General features: G+C 43.9%; 1 protein-coding gene across 1 annotated transcript; it reads right to left on the bottom strand.

Annotated features, from left to right (window-relative positions):
- Positions 1-403: 403 nt before the first annotated feature.
- Positions 404-20204, bottom strand: LOC144929551 (uncharacterized). Its single transcript, XM_078849416.1, has 4 exons — positions 19679-20204; positions 2814-2891; positions 817-972; positions 404-535 (listed from the first exon to the last, which is right to left on the bottom strand). The coding sequence occupies exons 1-4, from the start codon at positions 19722-19724 to the stop codon at positions 498-500; spliced, it is 318 nt and encodes a 105-aa protein (XP_078705542.1). The 5' UTR covers positions 19725-20204; the 3' UTR covers positions 404-497.
- Between the last annotated feature and the right edge of the window lie 6119 nt (positions 20205-26323).

Here is a 26323-nt window from a genome sequence, read left to right as displayed (position 1 = left end):
TTTCCTGATGTGTCAATTGTTTCTGTAAGGAAGACATTCCCTTCTTCTGTGGTCACACACGTCCAACAGGATCATTGTGGACATTGCTCCACCCACCAAGACTCAGGTTAACAATTTCACCCTCTAGATCTTTTGCACACGGCTCAATTTCTCTTTCATACACTTTATCCAGCAATTTGCCTGCGACGTCTGTTGGGTGGACTGTATCCTGGTCTTAATGACTGAACCATGTTAATGAAGTGTGGGTTCTCAATTTTAGGAAAAGGAGAGTTTGTTGCATAAACAAAGCGGGCAATTATTTCATCAATTTCCTCTCTTTGTAATCTGCTGGTTCTTATCACAAACTTATCTATGGTTGTTCCTGGATGATGGAGTTTTTTTTTTCTTTTTGCTATAGGTGATATACTGTAGCTATGTGACATACATGATGTGACTGAAACACTATCATTGGCAGATAACTCTGAAACTATAGAAAATGATGGTAACCTTGAAGGTGGCTAGTCTTCAGAATCCTGTGTGCTGAGGATGGATTCTCCTAAACAAAATAAGTCAATGCAGTTATTTAATTATTATCACACTGCTCATTTAGTATTACTCATTGCATTCACTGGCACTCTGTACTACTTTAAAGGTGAAATTGTAAAAGAAAGATCTGCCTATTTCAGCTATTTATTTCTTGTCACAACTGCATCTAAAATGGTAGTACCATAGAGTAACAACTATATTTTTTTGCTCAAACATGAGAATTCAAGAATAGTCCAGAAGGAAGACAGGCAGTCCTTAAGAAAGAAGAATGAAATAAAAAAGTTTACCAACCTGCAGATCTTGCATGTTCAGACATGTTCCTTTCATCATCTTCAACACAGCTTCCTCCTGAGAAGGAACATTTCTCATGATGTTGTTTCATTTGGGCAACCAGGCCTTGCATTTCTTTGTTGCAGTGTTTGCATTTTGCACGCATGCCTGACTTACCTACAGGTAGAGAATTTCATTAAAATATTCCCAAACTGGGTCTCTCTTATGGCCTGCTGCCATTATAGGTTTTCCCTTGTAGTGAGAGAATCGTATGGTAGATCTCAAATCAATAAAGGCTACACTCAGAAAGACCTCAAAACTTCTGGAATATGCTGCTCAAACAGTTTCAAGTTTTTGTTTCTACTGCCTGTGCCTCACTTCTCACATTTATCTCCAGACTTCTTCTCCTTGTCCAGATCTATTCCGCCCCCAACAATCTTCTATTCATTGAACTTTTTGAAAGTTTGCACTTTTTAGAGAGAGGTAAGGGATTGACTCTGTGTACACAAATTTGCAGAGGGACGAGGTCTGTTATTTCTCACCTCCATATTTTATTTATTTATTTTAAAACCTTTTTGCTGTTAACAAGCATGTTATCTCTGGAAACACAAATCCACAGTTTGAGAACTGCAAAACTAAGCATCTCTGATGGTATCTTCTAGACTTAGCACTGAGTCCCATGGGGTGGGTAGATAGAAAGATTAACCTAAATAATCTATACAGAAGCCTCTAAAACCCCATAAAATTGAGTCCCTAAGCCATGAATTAGGGGAACTCATTTACAAAACTTTTCTTAAACATTATATTAATATAGTCTCATACTATAGAATTAGAATTTATAATCCCTTATTCCATAATGAGATATCTTTGAGCTATAATGTATCTTTATCTTTAGATAGATTTTTTCCTCAGAAAAAGCATTTTATCAAAAAAATCTGATTAAAAAAACATTAAAAATCAGATTTGTTTTATTTAAAAGAAATCATTGATTTTTATCTACCCTGCTCCGAATCTACTCAAAAACACCAGGGGAAACAGCAAGTATTAAAAAAATCTGAAATTTCTTTTGGCCTCGAGCAAACAGAACTCATTTTGTCCACAGAAGCCAGAATAAATGAAGACAGAGTGTTATGGAAAGAAAACAAACAAAAATGTTGAGCAAGTGGTGTACAATAGCTTTGCGTATTGGGTTTGACAAGGAATACTTCCTAGTGAACAAATTGTGCTTTGAAGAAAGATGACACAGCACTTAATGGAAGATTCCAATGAATAATAATTTAAACCACTTCAACTGAGCAAGAGCATTTCATTCTGAGACGCCACTGTGCCCACTAGCAAAGAAATTGCAAAAAATGGCTGCTTGAAATCTCAGATTCTTTACTATAAACATCTATGCTAAGAGGACAGGTACTCCTCACAGTGCCCATTCAGTTTCAGCAAAATAAGTTACCAAACTAGAGTGGGGTGAATTCAGTAAGAAAAGTACTTTCAAATAGTGTGAATTAACATCGCTTCTGTATTTTCAGCCCTCTATTATTCATAGACATTGAGGTGGGTGGCTTATTTCCAATAAGAAGTGTCCCAAGCACTAATAGGAACAATTACTCAGAGGCATATTAGCATCAGATGAGGTTTCATAGCTCTTAATGTGTATGAAAGAGGAAAGGAGGAATGAAGAAGTAGAGGCGCTATGTTGGTGTTGTACAGTGCTGGTAGTAGAGTTTTCCCTACTGTACCATTCAACCAAAGGTTATTTTTTCCCATGGGCAAAGCAATGGAATAGATAAGAGGATTAATATCAGTCTCTTTCCTAGTGATCACCCTCAGGGTGCTCTCAAAGGTCTCGTAAGAAGCTGCATAGAAACCCATTCATCATAGAGCTGGTCTAATGTAGAGTGTGAAATTCCACACTAAAGTGGTGATGGTGAGGTTGATGCTTTATCTGAAGCCCTCAGAGAACATGGGGTGCAGGATCTGCATCCTGTAATTACAGAAAATCAGTTGTGGAATACACCCACCTGCTCCTACCAGATGATCCCTAGTCAGTGCTCCAGACAGAGACTTCACTGCAGTCACCTCCAGATCACTACTGTGCCCTAAAGGGAAATAAATTATGAATATACACATTAGTTTGTTAAATCTATTTACATATGAAGCAATGGAAGCCCTGTCACTCCAGATATCTAAACTGGAAAAAAGGACTATAAATATATTGAATTTTAATGGACATTTTCCCATTGACTTCAATGGGCTATGGATCATGTCCTTGATAATCTAATCAGATATTTTCATCTCTAACTTCTGTGAATCTGCTCCAGCATCAAAGGGGGATAAAAATATTAGGTTTATATTACAAGTGAGTATTCCTCGTGCTCCAGTTATGTTATCTAGTGTTTGTTTAATTTGCTTGTATTGCACTCATTTTCAAATTGGGAACATTTATGGAACTGGTGTTTGGGAAATTTTTGGCTGTCTTAGTGTGCCTGTCTGTCTGTCTGTCTTCATAATGAATATTTAATTTGAGAGCCATGCACACTTTTGTGTGAGTATTTGAATCCCAGAAAGCCGTATAACAACTTCCAGTTTTTTGAACCAGCATCACAAACTAGTACAGCATTCAGTTCCGCATGCAGTGGATGCAAGAAGAATTGTATAGTCTGTCTGTTTGGTGGGAAATTCTGGGATTTTTCATTTCTTAGTTTCACTAGTGTGAGATATAAATGCAGCATTCTGTACCGATTTATTATATAGATTCATGTCTAGCTCCAACTCCAAAAGGGCTGTCTATTCTGTGAACTGTTAGACTGCCACCAGTATCAGGGCTGGGCTTCTCCTGAATCTCTCTTTATAATTAACATTCATACAGCACAACTCAATGTTTATATAAACATGACTTCCTCTGCATCAGCTTTTCCTCTGTTGACAAACTTAATATTTACTTACTTAAAGGAGTAAATATTGCTTACCAAGGTTGGAAAAGGATATGGTAATCAAGAAATAGTAATTATATAGCATTTTGTCTACTGAAATTGATTCTATTCTCTTCATACTTTTAATATACAAAAACTTGATAAATACACAGATTTACACAACATTTTGTATTTGTAATAGTGCTTTAAACCTGAGGGTACCAGCTTCTACTGCCAGTTACACTGGAGTTACTTTGGATTTACACCGGTGTCGTTGAAAATATTTCAAGGATTTAATAATAGGTACAACAGAAAAAAAATATTGTTCCCATTTTATATATGGGGAAATTGAGACAGTGATGTGGCCAGCTTTACTATGGTTATCTGTGGCAGAGCTGAGAACATAACCCTGGATTTCTGGCTCCAGGCCCTGTCCTGCAGCTAAAAGACCCCGTACGCTTACAGAATAAAAGTGGAAATAGAGGCCCCCAGTCAGGAAAGCACTTAAGCACATGCTGTCACTTTCAGCACATTTAAATTTAGCATGTTATTGTTCACTGTTTTCCTGTATCACAGCATAAAGGATAGAAACAAGAGAGGGGGAAAAGAACTGTTTCCAGCTGAGATTTAAAAAGATTGAAAAATAATGAGGATGAGGCCCAGGAAGATCATCACAGATGCCAGGAGCTGCAGAGAAGGAGGTTCTTGCACCCACATAGTAGTAAAATTGTGGAATGAGGCAGAGGAGGCAGCTGCTGAAGCAAAAGGAATGGGAAGGGAGGGGAGAGAGAGAAAGGGACAAATCCTGCTCTCTTTAGAATGCTGATAGTCCATTGAACAATTCTGCTCTGTGGGAGCAAGAACATGTGAGTTTTAAAAATGAGGGTAATTTTGACTTGAATTCTGAAGAGGGTGGGAAGCCAGTGGAAGAGTTTGAGGAGGGAGGTGATATGACTGCTGTTTGTTATAGCTGAGAAGTGGATAAGATGTCTTTGTGTAAAGTTCTCTCACTTTTTCTCAGCAGGTAGCTGAAAAGTGTAAATTACTATTTTTTGTGTGTGCGTGCCACCAACTTTATTTAAAGCATTTATATTGATAGATAAGCTAGCACATTAATTTTGATATCTGGACATTTTCAAGATTCTACAGTTAGATAAACATCTTCTCACGCCCCAGCGAGCATTGTATGTGTGTACTGAATATAGGACTCAAAGGAGAGTTCTCAGACTGCATTTGGCAATGAGTGTTTTCAATGCACCGTTTTCACTCAGCATTGTTTCAAAAACAGTAATAAACTCCTGTCAGGCTCCTAGTAAACAGTATTTAAAATCATGCAAGTGAGGTGGTTATGGTGCTACATGAGTTCTGCAGTTACAAAGCCACCCCGTTATAGACTACTCAGCAATATGAAAATGTAAGATGCAGAGGACTAAGGACCCCATCCTGTAAACACTTGAATTCATTGAGACCACACATCTGCATAAAGCTAAGCATGTGTGTAACTGTTTATGGATTGGGTCCTATGGCTCTGTGTGTGTGATTCACCCCTAAAGAGATACAGTATAAAATGATAGGAAAGGAAACATCACAATGGAAAAATCTAACTTTATTAGGCTGTTAGATTTTATCACAAGATCACAGAGTTTGAACATAAAATGATGTAGTCTATTAGAATCACACTTCATTTTAATTTGCAGCATGGGACTTAGGGTAAAATTGTCAAACACATCTATGGGCTTATCTATGTGGCAAAATACTGCACGGCAAGCCAGGATCTGAATCTACAGCGCACCAACTTGCTGCACTCCTTGTGTGGACACTGCTACAGTGCAGTGAAAGACCTTGAATGCAGTTTAGCATATTACTATTTGAAAGGGTACTGTGCCAAGTGAGGATCCAAGATTTTCAGTGTACTGTAGTAGCATCCACATACACTGTTACTGCAGGGCAAGCTGGCTCCCTGTAGATTCATGCCCTGGCTTGCTGCGCAGTAAATTGCTGTTCTTCAGGTAGTGTCACAATGGGTGCTCCACTTCAGGTGCACATGTACCCCATGTACCTTTGATCGGAGATTGGCCCATGTATGACTCTACACTACCGTGTGCCCCATACCAAGGATATACCGCACTGTGTGAGTGAGCCACCCTTCTCAACTGCCTTGTTCTGAGATGGAACGTTTAGTGTGTATACTAGTCAAGGCTTGTTCCTCAGTCTAGTTCTTTACTTTATTCTTATACTTAAATCATTTTGTAGAGGGGTTTCATTTTATAATCCCTTCCCCCTTAGGTTTTTAAATTTATTTTAGAGATCCCCATCATCCTAGGGTATGCCAGGATCTCCAGGCTTCAAACATTGCTTCATGAGCCAGGAAGCTGTTGCAACTAGTGATGGATGTTCCTGGTGTACCCACTGCTTAGGGAAAATGCACATTCCTGAAAAGGGTAGCACCTGCTCAACATTTAAAAGCAGAGCTAGGAAGAAATGGGAGCTAAAACTTAAGTTCTTAATGATGCAGCATTCTTTCCATCCAGCGTAGGATCCAGGCCAGGAGACCCCCCCGGCCATGAGTCTTTCAGTATACATAGTGCCCCCTCCGCATCTGCATGTTTGTCCTGACCTACGCCAAGGAGATCTTTGGAGGAGCGAGGAAAGACTCATTAAAAGAGGATTCATTCTCCTCTAATAAGTTCACTTCAATAAAGACTCAGTCTCTTAAGCATAAGGCTGTATTGGAAACCTCACAGCCTGATTTGGGTACAGGCGAGGCTCTGTGCTTCATCAGTACTGACTGTGACTAGGACTCCAAGTTCCTCTAAGGCTGCAGCTACACTTGTGACTGTACATGGTTACATGTGTGTTGTGCCACAAACCCATATTGTCCACATCTGAAGCCCTGAAACATGTTCCTGGAGGACAGTGTAGTGCAGGAAAACTAGCACATATGAAGGATGTGGGTATGTACATGCCTCTACTGTGGCATGGCTCTGTACCCATTCTACAGTGCAGTATGGATGGGGGCAAGGGGTGTGTACTAGGTCACAGGTACTAATAGTTCTCCAGGGCCATTCCCACAGTGCATTGATCCTTACCCACAGGTATAAAGGTCCCTGATCCCCCAGTGCCAGCAGTAGCAGCAACCTGCACTGAGCTCTTAAGATAAGTTCTCATGTGAAGACTTGATCAGCACTGGTGATCATGGATCATATTCCAAGAGCAGCTGCTTGGTCTCTGGAGCATGCTTGGGTGCAGATGAGTGTGTGGTCAGGATAAATCATCCTCTGTGACTTCGCCTAGAGTGGCAGGAACATACACCTGTACCGGGAGATTTCATGGAGACTGGAGGAGGTGGGCATTCACTAGAGTCCATCGTCATGCCGGGAGCACATGAAGCACCTCAGGCTTGTTTACAGGAGGGTGAAGCACTCCAACAACAGCTTGGGGAAGAGATCTAGCACATGCTAATACTACAATGAGTTAGACCAGGTGACATACAGGGCTGCAAATACAGAGTCTGAAGTGACTCTCAACCCCACTGGCCTCATCATATGATGGGACACCACTGAGGGGCAAGGCAAGGAGGCAGCAGGGACCTTGAAAGAAATCCTGGAGGAAGCCCCAGGAGACCTGGAGAAAGAGGAGCATATTATTTGCTACCTCTACTCGGCAGCCCTAATTGAGGAAGCATCTCCACAAGGAACCAGAAGAGGACCCCAAGCTGTGGCAAGAACTGGAATCCCAGGCTGGTAAGTTACAATATATACACCCCCTCCCCCGAAATATCCCCTCTTGCTGCAATAGTACATGCCTGAAGCCAGGTCCCCCAACACGCACACCCCCGTTCACCCTGACATGTTCCTCAAGCAAGACATGGCTGTAAATTAATGATTTTATTGAAATACCATGAACAACTGTAAAGCATTTAGTGGAAAGTATCAAAGAAAACAAAAAAGAGTATTAACAAGCAGCCACTGTGTCTGTACATTTCTCAGCCAGGTTCTGAAAGGGCTGGCATGGGCAAAGGAGAGTTTTATGATACTTATAGTTTTGCAATGACCACCCCTTCCCTGTCTTTCCTTCCCCTATGGAATTGGACTCCTGGACTCTCACGCACTTATTTCTGACTTGGGAATTTCCACAAGTGGATATGTTTGCCTCCATTACCAACACAAACTACAATCAATTTTGCTCAAGAGGGGTGTTGGGCCCTCACTCACTAGGAAATGGTTTCCTCATTCCTTGGACAAAGGGCCTTCTGTATGCATTTCCTCCGATGCCCGTGATATTGAGGGTAGTAAACAAGATCAAGCAAGACAAATCCAAGATCATGTTAATAGTTCCAGTGTAGCCTAAACAGGCCTGGTATCCTTATCTGATTCACCTTGCTGTTTGTCCAGCAATGAATCTTCTGTGCATTCCCAGCCTTCCCTCACAAGATGCCGGTCACATGCTCCATCCCAACCTGGGGATTCTTCAGCTCAAGGCTTGGTTACTCAATGGTTCCTGGGAATAGACATCTTGTTCTGCAGAGGTACAGCAGGTGTTAAACAGTAGAAAAAGGTCTACTTCTACAGTACTGCAGAAACTAAAAAGATTTCACCACTGTGTGACCAGTGACATCTTTTGTCCACTTATTCTTCTGGTCTCTCTGGTCTCCTCGACTATCTGCTGGAATTAAAGATGTCACGATTATCTAGGAATTCCATCAGGGTTCACTTGATAGCTACGACAGCCTTTTATTCCTGGTGTGAGGGGTTCTTAGTGTTTGCTTATCTCTCCATAATGAGATTCATTAAAGGGTTGAGGAATATTTTTGAGAACCCACCCAAGAATGGGATTTAATGGGTCATACTCAAGTGTCTTATGACACCCCCCTTCAAACTGATGCCATCTGTTACATTCTTTACATATCCATGACAATGGCATTCTTGGTGGCCGTCACTTCTGCTTGAAGAGTCAGGGGAATTGTAACTTTAAAGATGGACCCTTCCTTTACAGTGTTTTTCAAGAACAAAAGTTTAATTACGTCTACAACCTGAGTGTCTACTTAACATGTCATCTGAATTTCACATCAAGTCACCTATCTCTCAGAAGCCGTGTCAGACCAGGGAGGATGCGACATTCCATACCCTTTATTTGGTCTGAACCAGATCATTTAGAAAGTCTCCCAAACTGTTTGTTTCGATCCATCAGCAATTCAAAGGCTCCACAATCTCCATCCAGAGGCTTTTGAGAGGAATTTCTAGATGCATTATTTCCCTGTTATGTAGCTGCTGATATACTGCCTCCTTTTATCTGTTAACCCATTCCATGAGGTCTCTCTTTGCCTCTAGGGCAATACTCAAACATTCCCATTGTTGAGATTTGCGAGGTTGCAACTTGGACTTTGATACATGCCTTTTCCAAGCAGGTGGTTGTTCGTTCGTCCTTCTAGCTCAGATGCTGTGCTTGGGAATGCAGTCTTGTCTTCAGTATGGAACTCAGCTCTGAAACTCCCGCCTCCAGCTGAGGATACTGCTCAGAAGTCGCAAAGTTGAACACCCATGGAGATGCTACTTGAAAAGGAGGAAAAGTCAGCCTGTGCAGTAACTTGGATTCTTCGAGATGTGTCCTCCTATAGGTGCTCCACTACCTTCCCCTCTGCTTCAGAGTTTCCTTTGTAGAATTTTGGCATGGAGAAGGAACTGAGGGCAGTTTGCCTGTGCAGCCCTGTATATTCTCAGCTGAGGGCATGAGTAGGCCTCTAGCACATCTTGTTCTGCAGAGGTACAGCACCAGAAGGAGAACACAGATAGGGGAACATATTTCAAAGAACTCCAGTTACTGCAGACTGTGAGTAACCTCTCCTTTAGGGTATGTCTGCACTGAACACTAAGCCCAGGCTGTGACTCAGGTTTGAACCCAATCCCCCCTTCAAGTGTGGGGGGGGAACCCCCACTTTGGGGAGGCTAGCCTGCTGGCCACGCTCTTTCCGCCTGAGGCCCCACCCTCCGCATGCTGGAGCCTCAAACCCCCCTGTATCAGGAGGAGCCCTGAGGGGCTTCCCTGCAACTGGAGGAGCCCTGTGGCCTGCCCACCCTAGTCATGCCAGGCCACCCCCAGCGCTGGGCCAGCCCTGTGAGCCCGGCCCACCTCCAGCCAGCGCCAGCGCCTGGCTGAGCAAGCCGCCTCACTCCCATACCCTCCGCTGGCTTGCCATGTTCCCTCCTCACTCCCCCATCCCCGAGGAGGAGGGACATGGCGAGCAGCAGCAGTCAGGCAGCAGCAGATGGTGGGGGCCAAGGGGAAGAGGCAGCGCCACCATGGCCCAGGTGTCCAGTGGCGGGTCAACGGCAGCTGCGCCAGGGAAGGCCCTGGCCTGTTATACCCGGCGCCCATGCCCCCTTCCATCTTTCCTTCCAGGGCACTGACCTCCGGGTAACTGGACCCTGCCTGCCCCAAGCAAAAAATTTGCCACTCCAAGCTCCGAGAGCACAACTACCCAAGCAAAAAAAAAAAAGGGGGTGGCCGCAATGCCGCCCCTGGAATTGTGCCGCTCCAAGCATGCGCTTGCTTTCCTGGTGCCTAGAGCCAGTCCTGCTCTGGCCTGTCTGACTCAGACCTCCTGATAACCAGACCCTGCCTGCCTACCTCCTGCTACCTCCTAGGGTGACCAGGTGTCCGGTTTTCGACTGGAACACCTGGTCGAAAAGGGACGCTGGCGGCTCCAGTCAGCATTGCCGACTGGGCCGTTAAAAATCCAGTTGGCGGTTCTGTGGAACTAAGGCAGGCTAGTCCCTACCTATCCTGGGACCACGCTGCACCCCGGAAGCGACCAGTAGGTCTGACTCCTAGGTGGGTGGGCCACAGGGATCCACGCGCTCTGCCCTCGCCCCAAGCACCAGTTTTGCACTCCCATTGGCCTCCGCCTAAGAGCTGGACCTGTTGGCCACTTCCGGGGTGCAGTGTGGAGCCAGGACAAGCAGGAAGCCTGTCTTAGCCCTCCCCCCCCCCCCCGCACTGTGCCGCTGACTGGGAGCCAACCGAGGTAAGCCCGCTCCCCAATCCCAAGCCCCAACCCCCTGCCCCAACCCTGAGTCCTACCCCAAACCCAGAGCCTGCACCCCAAGATGGAGCCCTTACCCCCCCTGCACCCCAATCCCCTGCCCCAGCCCAGAGCCCCCTCCCACATCCTGAACCCCTCTGCCCCACCCCCAGCCTGGAGCTCCCTCCTGCACCACAAACCCCTCATCCCCAGTCCCATCGTAGAACATACACCCGCAGCTGGAACCCTCACCCCCTCCTACATGCCAACCCCAGCCCAGTGAAAGTGAGTGGGTGTGGGGAGAACAAGCCACTGAGGGAGGGGGAATGTATTGAGCGGGGGGCAGGGCCTCAGGAAAGGAGTGGGGCTAGGATGTTCGGTTTTGTGCGATTAGAAAGTCGGCTACTCTCTGCCTGACTCTCAGTTTGTCCTCTAGCCTGTCTTGGACTCTTACTCTCTGGTACCCGACTTGACCTGACTCTTGTTCTGACCACTACATCTGACTGTCCACAGTGCAATCAGATCCAGGTTCAGCAATTGTAAACCCAGGTTTACAATGCAGTGTGGATGGTTATGCACGGGCCTGGAAACACTGATAAACTCATAAACTCAGATCCCAAAGACCCAGACTTAGTGTGAAGTGTTGACATACTCTTTGTGTTACAACAGAATGTATATTGGAACCTGTTTATGAGCCTTCTCTAAAGCCATGTGAAGTAAACATTGAAATCATTGGAAAGACTCCTGGATCAGGCCATAAGTGAAGCTGGACTGAGTGAAACTCCGTTTATAGAGAAGCAGAATGAAAATTCTTGAATTGTTCCAATGCACTGAAGAGTGCAAACTATAATTCTACTTATGCATTAGAATTGTTCTGGGCAGAAATTAATTTAACTATGGGCCAATCTTGCTCCCACTGAAACCATTTTATAGCAGTCAAAGGTGAGATGAGAAGAGAACCACCTTCACCTACTACTGTTCCTTCATAGGTAGTCCCTAGTTGGCCAGTGCACTTGAAAGCAGCACTGGGAATTAACCAGTGACAGCCTCCCTAACGCAGGAGGATGGCCATTGGCCTGTCTAGGGGTGTGACTCCTCTCCTGACATCAACCTGACATCTGGGCTGGTAGTAAGTTTATTTATACAAAAGTGGACTCAACCTTATTTTTAGAGGTCACTAGTGTATCAAAAGTAACTGTGGAATCCAAGTAATCTTCAATATTCCTTATGTTACCTTTCTTCTTTCTAATCGTATTACTGCATTTTCCTTAATAGGTCATTTTTAATCTTCTGAGGTGTAACGTTATTCTAGGCTTCATCCAAAGGCCACTGGCTTCTATACGCTTTGGATTAGGCCCTTTCCATTAAAGTATCAAATCCATCCCTATAAAATGATACCAGTAGAATTACCTATTTGATTAATTTGGCCCATTGGATTTAATACATGGAAAGGATTAGCACTTCATTCACAGGAAGAAAGATTATTTTGTAGCATGTATAACTTTTGCACTTGATCCCAGCCTGAATAAAAATCTGCAATAACATAACTTTTCTTTTACTCAAGAAAAGATTTGAAGTTAAACAGTTTGCAGCCACTGCCTTATAAAGGGAACTTGTGGTTAGTTTCTGTAGATAACATCTGACGCTGAGGTGTGGCAATTGCATCTTAGCAGTTAACTGTGAACTTGCCAGTTCACAATTGCTTCTCTTTATTAAGACGTTTACTGGCACGATTTATGAATTTCTAAATGACAGGTTCCTTGAGTTAATCATGAGTAAGGCTATGATTTTGGCAGGGGTATTTTTATTAAAAATTACAGACAGGTCGTGGGCAATAAACAATAAATCATGGAAGCCCAAATCCTGCTGCACAGGGCTGAAGCCAAAGCCTGAGCAGGGCTGAAGCTGAAGAAATCACCAGTATCTCTTAAACTAATCATGGAATCCATGACCAAATTGTAACCTTAATCATAAGCACTAAGACATTCAGTAGAACAAGCTGGGCACAGTTACTATGTTTAAAACCTGACGTTTTCTCTCTGGTATTACATGTCCATTGCAAATTTAGTAGGAGGCTCCAGTGAGTTCAAGTTTTGTCTAGTTTTTTTAAACTGAAAGTAGGAGCGTAAGGCCTTCTGTACAGCTTTTATTACAAGAGACATTTACCTTCCGAGTTAGATGGAGAGGACAATGAACTATTCTCTGCTACTCAGACAAATTACATACACCAAGTATTCCTTTTGTTTGTCTCACATTTGCCTTCAAGCCACATGATTCCCAAAGAAACCTGAAATTGATTGGATAAATCTGAACAAGTGTAGTGGAAAATTGTTTAACTGATTACACAAAAGTGGAGTAAATATCCTTGGACCTATGCAGAGTAATTTTCCTTGGGTAAGATCTTTGTGTTTATTTTTATTTCCTATTTCACAGAATCTTGCTATTTATCCTCTTAAGTATGATACATTGTTCTCTGTAGCAAGTTTTATTTTTCTCGTTAACGTGCAAGTGAATTTAAAGCTTGAAATAGCTTCCAGATTGACAGCTCCAAAAACCTCAAGTTCTCTCTTTAGCCACAAAATGGATACAGTGCGACCAGTGGCAATGCAAGCTTCCTTCTCTGCTAGTGTTCATTAACCCTAACCTGGAGGGACCATCTCTATGGGGACTGTGGTAGTCTGCCATTCTCCATGTCCATTCAACCTTTGGCACCCTGGTTAGCATTCTCAGCAGAAAAAAGCAAGTAGTGCCATTTACTGTACTGTGGTGGTTTTGCTTTGTGGTCATATATCCACTGGACTGAGACCACCAACTCATGTCAGATAGGCCATTGACCATTCATTAAATGGAAATGACCTTTGATCAGTAGTGATCTGGATACCTCAAATTTTACAAATATATGTGGGGATGGAAGGGTATTTCCCATTGACTAAAGGACAGATTAATCAATTGATCTTGCTAATGAGGACAGAGCATGTGACTAGAAGGACAGAGCCATCTTGTCCTCTTCCACAGTAATCATAACAAATATTAGTTTTTTCTCTCTGTCCAACACACAGTCCTGTTACTGGTTTGTGGTAATGCCAGTGATGTGCTAGTTACTTTCCAGATGGACAAGAGGCACCAGTCCTTACACTGAGGAGGTTCCAATTTAAGATTTGACAGAAGTAGACAGAGGTCCAGGCAGGAGAACAGCAAGAGGGATTTTTCCAAACAAATCAACAAGACTCATTATAGGCAGCACAACAGCCATGGGATCTTATGTAGGACTTAAAAATGGAGAGGCCAGGAGGAAGAATTCAGGAAGGTAAAACCATGAATAGAGTCACATGAAGGAAGCACAGAGGTGATTGTCTCAGCAGCTGACAAACAGGCAAGTGTGATCAGTGGTGGAGCTGAAGGGGCAGGAAGCAATGTGGAGCTCAACAAGGGATTCTACAGCAGGGAGGGAGATTTATGCAGAGGCCTGCAACAGGTGTTCATTCATTCTTAAGGGATAGCTGATAGGCAGACAGTGGAGGGATTGAAAGTGGGGAGTGATATGATCAAATTGACCTGTAAGAGAGATTATTTTAATGTCTGCATTTTGTATGGTCTGGACTCTACCTGGCTGGGGACCAGAAATTAAAGGGCTTCCCCTTCCTTAAAACACATTCTCCTGCTGTTCCTCATCTCTGTTTAATGGCCCTTGGACTAAACAGTTTCTGGCACCCTCACAGGATAGAGAGAGAATCTGCTATGCTCAGACCTGTTAACTCTTTGGGGTTTGCCTCTAGATTGCAGAGTCAAATTCTCCTCTGGGTCTAAGGAGAAGTTTCCAAGTGACAGGCAGTCTTTCCCCATTCTCCCTGCCTCCTGGGGAGGAGCAGCCAAGCAGGACAGACTGCCTGGTCCTCAGGACATGTAGTAGGAAGAGCTCCTTTCTTCCCCTGCTCTATATATGGTCCGGTGGTCCCCATTCTGCAGTAACTCATGCCCATTCACGGGCTCCTTCTGTTCCCCTCCCGGCAGACTGTGGGGAGGATAAAGAACTTCTGCTGCTGCCTCACTGGGAGACTGAAGATCATGTGCTGTTGTTGGCCTCCTTGCTTCCTCCAGGGCTGGAGGAGTGAAAATTCTCCTTCTCAAGTATGAAATGCCAGAATCAGTTGATCTTTTTGCTGAGTAGGGTAAAATAAATTTGTGCTTGTTTTGGGATGGGGCAAAGTTAAATGATTTGTGCTGTTAGGAGCAGGGAGGCCTGTAACAGTATGGCGCTCATCTCATGAGCACCCCTTCTGGTCAAGTGTGTCTACACTCTTTAAGTAGTCCCAGCCCTAGTATTGGGCAAGACCCCCACGGCTTCCTCCCTGGAGGCACTCTCTTGGTATTCTCTGGCCCCAGCTCTCCAGCTCAGCCACTAAGTAGTTCAGTTCCCCTTCTGGGCATTTCTCACTGTCCAATTGTAGACAAGTTACCCAGTGGCCTATGAGTAACTGGCTCACCCACTACTCTGGTCCCAGTCCAGGGACCCTAAGAATAGCAGTCTACCATGCCCCTTTAACTACACTGCTTTCAGTTCCCTGGGCCACCTCCCCACAGCCCAGTCCTCACCAAAGCTTCACCCTTACCTCAGAGCTCCTCTAAGTTCAGGCCCAGTAGCCAGCCACAAGCTCTTCCTTGCTGCCCCAGTCCCTGCCAGCACTGAGCTATCCATGGTACTGCAGTTCCCTTTAGCCAGCCAGGAGCACAACCTGCACTACTCAAGCTCCAGTAAGGAACTAACTGTCCTTTTATATGGCCCTCCTGGGCCATGATTGGCTGCTCCCTGCAGCCTTTCTGATTAGCTGCTTCCCTTGCAGCTATTCTAGGCTGCTTAGAGGACTCCTCCACTGCTCCTTTCCTGGGATGGGTGTGGCAGGACTCTAAAGCCTCCAGTAAGGGATCTCTGGGCCCAATCCACTCGATCACAACCAAATCATTTTAAGTCTGAAAGGATGAGAGAGTGAGGTAAGGAGGGAAAAGTTTGGAAGGGAGGAAAAACAGAGTGAGGAAATGTCTCCATTCTTCCTACAACCCTGTCAGGGTTCCCTCCCCACTCTGAACTCTAGGGTACAGATGTGGGGACCAGCATGAAAGACCCCCTAAGCTTATCTCTACCAACTTAGGTTAAAAACTTCCCCAATTTATAAATTCTCCCTTGTCCTTGGAATAGCATTGCTGCCACCACAAAGTGAATTAGACAAAGATTTAGGAAAAGGACCACTTGGAGTTCCCATTTCCCTCAAAATATCCCCTAAAGCCTTCACCCCCTTTCCTGGGGAGGCTTGAGAGTAAACAAGGTGAGCACAGACCAGACCCTTGGGTTTTTAGGACACTAAAAACCCCAATCAGGTTCTTAAAAGCAGAACTTTATCATAAAGAAAAAGTAAAAGAAGCACCTCTGTAAAATCAGGATGGAAAGTAATTTTACAGGATAATCAGATTCAAAACACAGAGAATTCCCCTCTGGGCAAAACTTTAAAGTTGCAAAAAAACCCAAAAACAAACAAAAAAAACCCAGGAATAAACCTCCCTCTTAGCCTAGGGAAAATTCACAAGCTAAAACAAAAGCTAACGCATTTCCTTCCCATTACTTACAATTTGTAATCTTAGATGCTTAGTTCTGGTATGGCTTTAGGAGATGTATTTTCCCTGCCCTGGTTCCTTGCTGACCCAGAGAGAACACAAAGAAACACACAACAAAAACCTTCCCCCACAGATTTGAAAGTATCTTCTGTTGGAGGAGAGGGTATTTGTATTTGGTTTTGTATTTGTATGTGTAGAGACTGGTAGGGGCTTTGTGCTGGGAGAGAAGCTGAGCCCTGATTAGGGGGCGGGGCTTCTCTGACTAGGGGTCCTATAAAGGTAGCCAGCCAGTCAGGCAGCGGTACAGACAGCTGTAGCGGCACAGGAGCTAGCAAAGAGAGCTGTAAACAGGGGAGTTTCAGTGGGCGTTTGTCTTGTGGTGCTTGTTTGGGGTTTGTTTTTTTGCTGTGGGTGGTGGTGTTTTGGTGTGGTTTGTGTTTCTCAGATTAACAGGATTTAGGTGGAGAGGCTATGACCGATACAGAGGCAGAAGTGGGAGTGACTCATGTAGTGGAAGACACAACGAAGATGACTGGATGTGGAAGCTGCGGTATGTACGTGATCCTGGAGGGGGTACCTGGTAAGAGTTTTGTCTGCATGAAATGCTGTCTGATAGAGATGATGGAGGAAAAGATCTGAGGTTTGAAAATGCAGGTGGAAAGTCTGGTTGAGTTTAGAAAGGGGTTTGAGCAGATTATGGAGCCAAGACATGAGGTTTTGGAAGGGAAAAGCTCAGACTTGCAGATGGAAGCAGGACTGAGGAATTCTGAGGGGAGACTGGGTGAAGGAAGTGGTCAGAGGAAGCATGTGACTAAAAGAACCAGGCAGAGGAAAAGATGGGCTAGTGAAGGAGAAATAGAGCTTAAGAACAGGTTTGCAGAGTTGGAAAATGAATAAGAGGCTCAGCAGGTAGTCACTGAAGGTGGAAGGGAAACAAAGAAGAGAAGAGCGGCTAGCCCTATGGGAAAAGGGGAAGAGCCAATGGAGACTACACCAAATTTGAGCCCCAGGAGGATACAGGATGGGTTGAAGAGGATTACAAGGGAGCATAGGAATGGAAAGAACTTACAGCCAGAGGGAACAGGGGATAGACTAGAGAATAGCACCATCACCAAGAAAAGGCAGGTCTATGTGATCGGGGATTCTTTATTGAGAAGAATAGACAGGCCTGTAACCAGAGCTGATCCAGAGAATAGAAGGGTGTGCTGTCTTCCAGGTGCTAAGATACGGGATGTAGACCTGAGGTTGAAAAGGATCCTAAAGGGAGCAGGAAAGAATCCCCTAATTATCCTTCATGTGGGAACAAATGATACGGCTAGATTCTCGTTGGAAAGTGTTAAGGGAGACTATGCTAGACTGGGGACGACGCTTAAGGAAATCGAGGCTCAGGTGATCTTTAGTGGGATTCTGCCTGTTCCTAGAGAAGGGCAACAAAGGTGTGACAAGATTATGACTATCAATAGATGGCTTAGGCAGTGGTGCTATAAGGAGGGCTTTGAGATGTATGGCCACTGGGAGGCATTCATGGACAGAGGACAGTTCTCTTGGGATGGACTTCATCTGAGTAGGGAAGGAAATAGACTTCTAGGATGAATGCTGATTAAGAGAGTTTTAAACTAGGAATTTGGGGGAGATGGTTGGGAGATGTCCAGGTAATCTCCACGCCAGATTTTAGCATTGTGAGGGAAGAAAATGAAGTAAGAAAGGATACAGCCATGAGTAGGAGAATGTATATAAGGAGGAAGGGCAGTGTGGATTCCAGTCTAAGAGGTGATACTGGCGGTAGAATGTCCGTGCCTAATAGGGTACAGAATGTGAGCGAGGCCAACCAGCAAAAATTAAGATGTTTGTACACCAATGTGAGGAGCCTAGGTAACGAAATGGAGGAACTAGAGCTACTGGTGCAGGAAGTGAAACCAGATATTATAGGGATAACAGAAACATGGTGGAGTAGTCGTCATGACTGGACTACAGGTATTGAAGGGTACGTGCTGTTTAGGAAAGACAGAAATAAAGGTAAAGGTGGTGGAGTAGCATTGTATATCAACGATGAGGTAGAATGTAAAGAAATAAGAAGCGATGGAATGGCTAAGACAGAGTCCGTCTGGGTAAAAATTACATTGGGGAAGAAAACTACTAGAGCCTCCCCTGGGATAGTGCTTGGGGTGTGCTATAGACTGCCGGGATCTAATTTGGATATGGATAGAGCCCTCTTTAATGTTTTTAATGAAGTAAATACTAATGGAAACTGTGTGATCATGGGAGACTTTAACTTCCCAGGTATAGACTGGAGGACGAGTGCTAGTAATAACAATAGGGCTCAGATTTTCCTAGATGCGATAGCTGATGGATTCCTTCATCAAATAGTTGCTGAACCGACTAGAGAGGATGCCATTTTAGATTTGGTTTTGGTGAGTAGTGAGGACCTCATAGAAGAAATGATTGTAGGGGACAATCTTAGTTCGAGCGATCATGAGCTAATTCAATTCAAACTGAACTGAAGGATTAACTAAAAATAAATCTGTAACTAGGGTTTTTGACTTAAAAAGGGCTGACTTTCAAAAATTAAGAAAATTAGTTAGGGAAGTGGATTGGACTGAAGAACTTATGGATCTAAAGGCAGAGGAGGCCTGGGATTACTTTAAATCAAAGCTGCAGAAGCTATCGGAAGCCTGCATCCCAAGAAAGGGGAAAAAATTCATTCACACATCTTTAAATTATTATCAACACAAGACCAGCGTGTACCAACAAAGGGCCTGTCCATAGTCAGAAAGGTGCTTTTTCTACTGAGTTACCTCAACAGAGTTAACTTAATTCAGTCGTGTTCCCACCTTGACTACAGCACAACCAGCTAAAACTGTCTGAAGTTGTGTCCGCATGTGCTAATCAGGGTTTTCAGCCAAGTTAAGCAGATCAGATTGGGTTAACAACTGACATAAGTACCTTTTTTGCTCTATAGAGAGTGCCACATAGTTTGTCTAGATTAGGAGAAAAAATTGGAGTGAGTTAAGACACTTAACTTCCAATTTAACTTCATCCTCTTTTCCTAATCTAGAAAAATCATAAAGACGAGCACAATCTTGCCCAGATTAGGAATATAGGGAAAAGTGGGTGAGATAAAATAAGAATTCAGTCTTAACATTTCTCAATTGTCTATCTGTAATATTATGACAATCTTTAGTTACACTGGAATATATTTTTCCTCAAATTACTCAGTATTATAATAATTTTTGTCCTACAACCTTTGATATAAATTGTGCAGCAGTTTGCAATTTTTGTATTCTTCTATACTTCCATTGTTTTTGTTGTCTTACTGGTTCAATGCATCTGTAATGGGGAACCTTACCTCTCCCATGCAGAGATGCATCCGCTGCCTCAGTTCCCTTCTTCATGGGTAGTTTTGTTTTCTGGCTAATCCAAAAACTCCATCCCTTCCAGAGCAAACAAAAGTCAAAAGGAAAAAAAAAAACCCAAAACAAAAAACCACAGACACACTCCAACCAAAGCAACCTTTCGCTCAGCTACTCATTCCCCAAGCTACAATCCTCTCTCCAGGATCCATATGAATTTCTCCCCTTCTGTCAGGGGTTCACATCTCCTGGTACAAGGATATAAGTACGCCATCTCCAGGTGTTGCCACACAGTCATAGGGGAGCTCCCTCCCTCCTTCAAATACATAAAAGGGCCTATATGATAAAAGCAGGTGTCTCCTCCAACCTCACTCCCTTCATGGGCCCTCCCTCAGAGTATGCCCAGAGTACCCAGTGGCTATAACTACTAGCCTCCTAAGGTTATAGGCTTCTTCTAGAAAGTCCTTTTCCAGTTGGGAGATGCAGAGCTCAAGTTCATTATTTCCCTTTCCACTCCCCATCCCCTCCCCGAAGCCCTTTCTCCCCCCAAGAGTTTCTCAGCAGGGAGAACCACCACACAGCACACTCTCTTGCTGTTTCCTATCACGCTATGGAAAGGGAATTAACTTATAGTCCAGCTCCCTTCCCCACTATGACTCACTGTCAGGTCTCTCGCTCCCATCAGCTTGGAAGCTAGAATTCCTGGAATGTCTTCATTCTGGGCTGACCTGGGAACCGGGCCTTGTTGGGCTAACAGTCTCCCTTAAAGGGCCAGCAAGTCCTGTTACAATATTGTATTGACTTTAATTTTTTCATACAGTGTCACTAGTCCCCCTTCGACTCATGTCTCCACTTTGGTCCTTAAGTGTTTTCCTGTGTGTCAGTCTGACCACAACTCTGCACATGACACATCTTCTGGGATAGGATCTCTTTGGCCCATAGCCTGTTGATGGAGACATACAAGTGGGGTATGGTTTCAGAACCCTTTTCCTTTCTTGGCCTCTCCTCAGAGGTTTAGCTTTTTTCATAGTTGTCTGCAAAAAATTACTCAGGCAATTGTGTAAGACCTGTTTAGCTGAAGAAAGATTTATTAAAATAGAGGGAAGCATTTTAAAACAAAAGAAAAGATTTGCATAAATCTGGGGTTAAGCTTTGCATAAAGTAATCTGGATAAGAATCCCTCATCTTAGTTCAATGAAAAGGAAAGAGAACACCTTACATTTCTAACAATCCAGTTTTTCCTTTGATCCTCTTGGGCAGACATATTCTCCTGTCTGGGTCTCAGAGCTCTAACTTTTCTTCCAAGTCCTCTGCCAGATATATCTAGTGGAGTCCTCTGATATGTTTGATTTATCAGCATAGATACCCCCTCACAAAAGGATTTTCTGGTTGATCATACCTGACAGTCCTTCTGATGGCTCTCAGATCCATTCAAAATTGTTTACGGTACCTAATTCTTTTCCACCCTGCCTCCAACTAGGTAGCTACACATAATAAAGGGTTTTCTTAAAAGTCAAAGTTACAACACGTTTAGCTAACACACATCATCTGGGTGACTCTCGTTGATCCCTCTTGATTTCCTGGTGGCAGGAAAGGTGTCGGTTTCTTGAGTGGGTGTGGGTATATGTGTGTGAGAAGGTGATGTGTATAGTTAGGGAGCTTTACTCTGCATTGCCTAGATAGACAGCTCTGAAAACTCAAGTCCTTTCTTTATCCACAAAATAGATACAGCATAAGCACTGCCCAAGCAAACTTCCCTCCTTTGCTGCTACTGTCTTAGCTCCTCCAGCTCAAGGTGGTCATCTTTAGGTGGTGCAATGGCAGTTCGTAGCTTTACGTGTCTATTCATCCATTGGCTTTGCTGCTGAGTGTGCTGACAGGGTACCAATTAGTGCCATTTATTATGGTGCTTGTTATATGGGCACGTGACCGCTGTACTGAGACTACCAATTCATTTCACAGAGACCACCAAGTATCCATTAGATGAGAATGACCTTTGATTAGTACTGATGTGGGTCAACTGGTTACCTAGAAGGGAGACTCCCTATTCTGTTACCAAACCCAAGAGTCATCTGGTCCCCTTGTATAGCTATCATAACATTCCTAACATAGGGAAAAATTAGCCTTCCAAAACACATTAGCACTACAAATATCCAAGGTCTCTAACTACAGACCTGGTCAAAATAAAGGGATGTGAAAAGAACTCCAAGTGATTTAAGTAGATCCAACTATGGAAACAGTACAGTCTAAGTCCATATTAAAAAAAAAAAAACCCAATCCCTCTCTAATTGTCACAGCTTTCAGAAAACCGGCTGTGATGTTTCATTTGTTTCTAACGGGAAAAATTAGTCTCTGACTCACAGGGGTCTGGAAGGGCCAGAACAGTTGTCTTAGTGTATATTTCATCACAGGTTTTTCAAGAAATTAGCAGAGAATTATGTCATTCAGTGAAAGCGTCATGCCACAGGAATTGCTGTCATGCCTGCCTCTGCTTAGTGGGTTGAAAAGGTCAGCCTGTGTTAATGTTTGAGCTGACCAAACATTTATGTCACAAAAAGTGTTACACAATATAATCTCATTCTGTTAACAGCCTTTTTTTTCTGTCTGAGGTTTAGTCTCACCCCATTTTATTTCCTCACAGTTGTTTTTGCAGATTATCGACAGTTATTATTTCAGTGTTAAATGTAACATCAAGAGATAAATTTGGAAGTGGGTAATCAAGTCTATGGTCTTGATTTTCCTCACATGTTTAACTTCAGTATACATTTGATTTCACACTGATTTCAGTGTACACTTGATTTATACCAGTAAAAGAGTCGAGCCCCGTGAGCTTTAAGGAAGTCTAGGTTTGCTAAGGGCTGTGTAACTTAGTTCCCTGCCCCCTACGTCTTCTCCTCGTTTCCCTCAATGTACACGAGACAGCAACTTAGACTTCCTTTGATTCACACCCACTTTCCGAAGTGTAAACTTACTTCCCCCAGTGAAGTGGGGGAAGAGTACACTCACCATAGGTTAGCCTCCTTGGGGCTGGATCTGTGAATTAGTTTTCACCTCATCTGGTACCCCTTTCCACATATTACTCACGCTGTAACCCACCCCCTTCATGACTCAGCCCTCCAGCCAGTCAACATACAGTCTCCTCACACACACCCCTTTCCCCCAGGGTAACAAAGTCCCACTAGACAAGCTGTCCATATGCCATCTGAGACAGTCTTCTGTTCCAACTCCAGTCCTGGGGCCTGCCTGCTACTCTGGGTCCAGCCCAGGGACCCGATGACTAGCAAACTAGGTCTGTTTAGTCTCAGACCCTGTTGCTGTGTTTTTGGGCTCTTTCTTACCCCACCTCTCTATCTCCTTGCCTATCTCTGGGTTTACCCCCAGAGCTTCCTACACTCTCCATCGCTACTTCTTCCCTGTAGGCCTCTTGTAAGAGTTCCTCGTCCAGGGCAGGACCCCAGGGCTTATTCTCCCCTTGCATCTCCTCCTTGTCCATAGCCAACTCCTTTTTCCCTTGAGGGAGTAACCACGGATCTCCTCCCTGCAGCCTCTGCTGCTGCTCACGTCCTGGCTTTATAATGCTCTTCCAACTCATCCGCCATTAGGCTCTATCAGCACCTGGTTCCCCTGAAGGTGCAGCATCTCTAGGGTTAATTGACTCCTTCTGGTCCACTCAGTGCTTGTGTGAGGTGGACACTCCATCACACTTCCCTATACCCATCCTTTCTGAATTTCACCCTTGGTCTCTCTCCCGGAAAAAGCAACACATGTTTATCCATCTCTGAGGTTAAACAGATAGGGGTATTCTCAAGAGTAAATTGACTCATTGTTTAATTGTGTCATTTTGTATACTGTGGGTGTAGCTTTAGCTATTTGTGTATTTATACCACTAGGCCCAGATCCACCCTTCCAGTGCACAGATTGATTATTGAGTCCTTGATAGCTCTTAAGGGACACTGGCAGGAAGGAATTCACCTTACTAGACCACAAAAGTGCTTTTGAGCTAATCCACTGCCATCATCTCCGCCCTAAGGCTGCGATAGCCAGATGATCCTAACATGCCCTATATATGGGGGAAAGAACAGGAGGATCTTGGTAGTAGCTGGTATGCAGGGAGGCACTGAAGAACTGAGCTCCATGCTACATAAGGTGCACGAACCGTGTGTAGGCTCCCAAATCCCTGGCCTAATTCGGCTCTTGCACAGCACAACCGTGCTAGTTGTGTTACTGGGGGGTGGGACTTACCTACCTGTAAAGGAAGATGCAAGATTCATTCCATAATGCACAGGTATCTGGATCTGTACAGTTCTTCCCACCACTTGCCATTTCTGCAAGGTGTGCTGGCTTGACATGGACCCCTGTTTAACAGAGTTTAACCAGTGTGTAAAGCCATCAGAAACACCTAGCTAGATAAGGTAGATAATAGAAACCAATTAAAAGAAAGCTAATATAAAAGAAAGCAAAGCATTTGTTTACATTGCTTTGTTATTAAACAGCAAAGTGTCTGTATCATCCCCCTTTTTACCATAAAGGCCTAGCTCTTCAAAAGGTATTTAGGTGCCTAATTCTCATTGATGTCAATGGAAGTGAGGTGTCTAAATTCCTCTGAGTTTCTGAGCCAAGGTTCTTATTCACTGTACATGTTCAACGCTGAGTGCATATTCCTATAAATAAGATACGGGCAATTAAAGCAAAACAGACCATAAATCATCCCAGTCAGAAATCTAATCCTAAACACCAAAATGCTAATCCTGAGAAGTGCTGGGCACTCACACCTCCATTTAAGTCCATGGATGTTATAGGTGTCATGCATTTCTGAGAATCAGACCTACCCAGCTTTATCATATTTATAGCCTCCCAAGAAATGCAGACTCCAGTCTTTTTAAATGGCTCCCTATTGTTGTTCTCATTCTAGAAAAAGAATTACATTCTAGTAGGTGAGGGTAAAATGGGTGTGTAGGGGAAGATGAGGGGAAAACAGAGAGAACAGGAACTGAATGATGGATGGCTTTCAAAATGAAAAAGCAAACCAACATTCCAGAGAACACACACAGGGGCCACTACTGTGGCTAACACATTTTGCAAATCACACCCACTGCCGATAATTGCATCTACCTTTAAACTGTGTTCTGTGCTCCTGACCATGAGAAATTAATAATACTGCTGCTACTGCCACAGACAGGCAGTCAGATATTGTTCAAACTCCCTCAATCCTCATCCACAAGATCCCCTGTTATTCCAGTGCTCTGACTCCTGAGATTCAGTCATGGTGAGCTGGGTGGTGTATAAATGATGCAGATAAACCACCACCATAGATTGTAAGTACCAAAGTTTTGCATTAAAGGTTAGAACTGGGCATGTGATTCATAATGATCTATCTATCCAGTCCCCATGACCATAATCACTGAACCCATCACAAGCTTTAATGTATTTATCCTCAGAACACCGCTGCTATTATCCCCATTCTACAGACGGGAGACTAAGACAGCTAAGTGATTTGTCCAAGGTCATACAGGAAGTCTGTGGCAGAGCAGGGAATGGAACCCATGTTTCTCAGGTTCAGGCCCAGCCCCACGTCTCCTGTTGCTCATTCAGGAATTGTAGCCTATCCAAAACACAATAGAATTGGAGGAAAATTGTGCATGTGTTAAAAATAAATAAATAAATAAAATAGAAATCTGTGTTGTCCAGAGTAGGAGGACATGGAGTAGCAACAACAGGATCACAAGGAGATGTGGTGGGGAAGGTAAATATCATTGAAACCACAGCTGAAATTTTAAGTGCGAGGGGGGAGGTTGGCCATGACACCTGGATTCACACTCTGATCCTTGGGCAGGGGGCTCAAAAGCCTTCTGAGATCTTTAACACACACACACACACTGCATAACACCTTGGTTTTACATCTCACTGGATAACACAGATATCTATTTATTTATTTTAAACACATATACAATTTTTATCCAGCTTCATTCTGTTTTGCATAGACTCCAGCTGAAAAATCCCTACTTTCAACACAAGCGACTGCACCCTAGCTTCTGTTGCTTGTCTTTGCTGAGCTGCAGTGACCTACTCCTGCCATCAGGATCTGCTTTCCCTGCTCCCCTCAGGTCTTTGGCTCTATCCTGATGCAGAGTCTGGCTATGGCTGCTCACTCCACACCTTTTTGCTCCATAGTTTCCCAGGGGAACGTCTACACGGCAATCAGAGTTGTGACTGCAGCATGTGTAGACATACCCAAATTATCTTTGATCTAGCCAGCTTGAATAAAAACAGCAAATTAGCTACAGCAATGCAGGCTGCACAAGCCAACCCAGGACTCTGGGTATGTAACCTTTTTGTCACCCATGCAGGCTGTCAAACCTCTGATTGCAGCGAAGACGTACCCTAAGGCCATTTTCCATTGCACAAAGCTTGCTTGATGCTGGCTAAGCAGCTGCCTCTCCATAAATTCAGGAGATTCAGGCTGCTGTTTGGGGGCTGAACAGAGGGTACCCAAAAGCAGGAGTCTTCTGGGGAAACCAGAAACATGTTAGTCAGGAGTTTGTAATCATGCCTTAGGACATGCTTTGGTCAGGGGACTTTTTTCATCAGGAGGCTGAGAAAAAGGGTAAAGGGAGCAAACAGCGAAATTGTTTAAATTTCTC

The sequence above is a fragment of the Lepidochelys kempii genome, chromosome 1, assembly GCF_965140285.1.
Source record: "Lepidochelys kempii isolate rLepKem1 chromosome 1, rLepKem1.hap1, whole genome shotgun sequence".
In the NCBI taxonomy this organism is placed as follows: Eukaryota; Metazoa; Chordata; order Testudines; family Cheloniidae; genus Lepidochelys; species Lepidochelys kempii.
The sequence above is the reverse complement of the archived record's forward strand: the minus strand, read 5'-3'. Positions and strand labels throughout refer to the sequence as shown.

What these genes read in the sequence shown, in the direction of transcription:
- LOC144929551 (XM_078849416.1), bottom strand. Translation starts at nt 19,724, where the DNA reads ATGAAGAAGGGAACTGAGGCAGCGGATGCATCTCTGCATGGGAGAG. An exon ending in TGCATCTCTGCATGGGAGAG is followed by an intron (nt 2,892 to 19,678) that starts GTAAGGTTCCCC and finishes ATTTCCCTTTAG; the next exon opens with GGCACAGTAGTGATCTGGAG. An exon ending in GGATCATCTGGTAGGAGCAG is followed by an intron (nt 973 to 2,813) that starts GTGGGTGTATTC and finishes CTCTACCTGTAG; the next exon opens with GTAAGTCAGGCATGCGTGCA.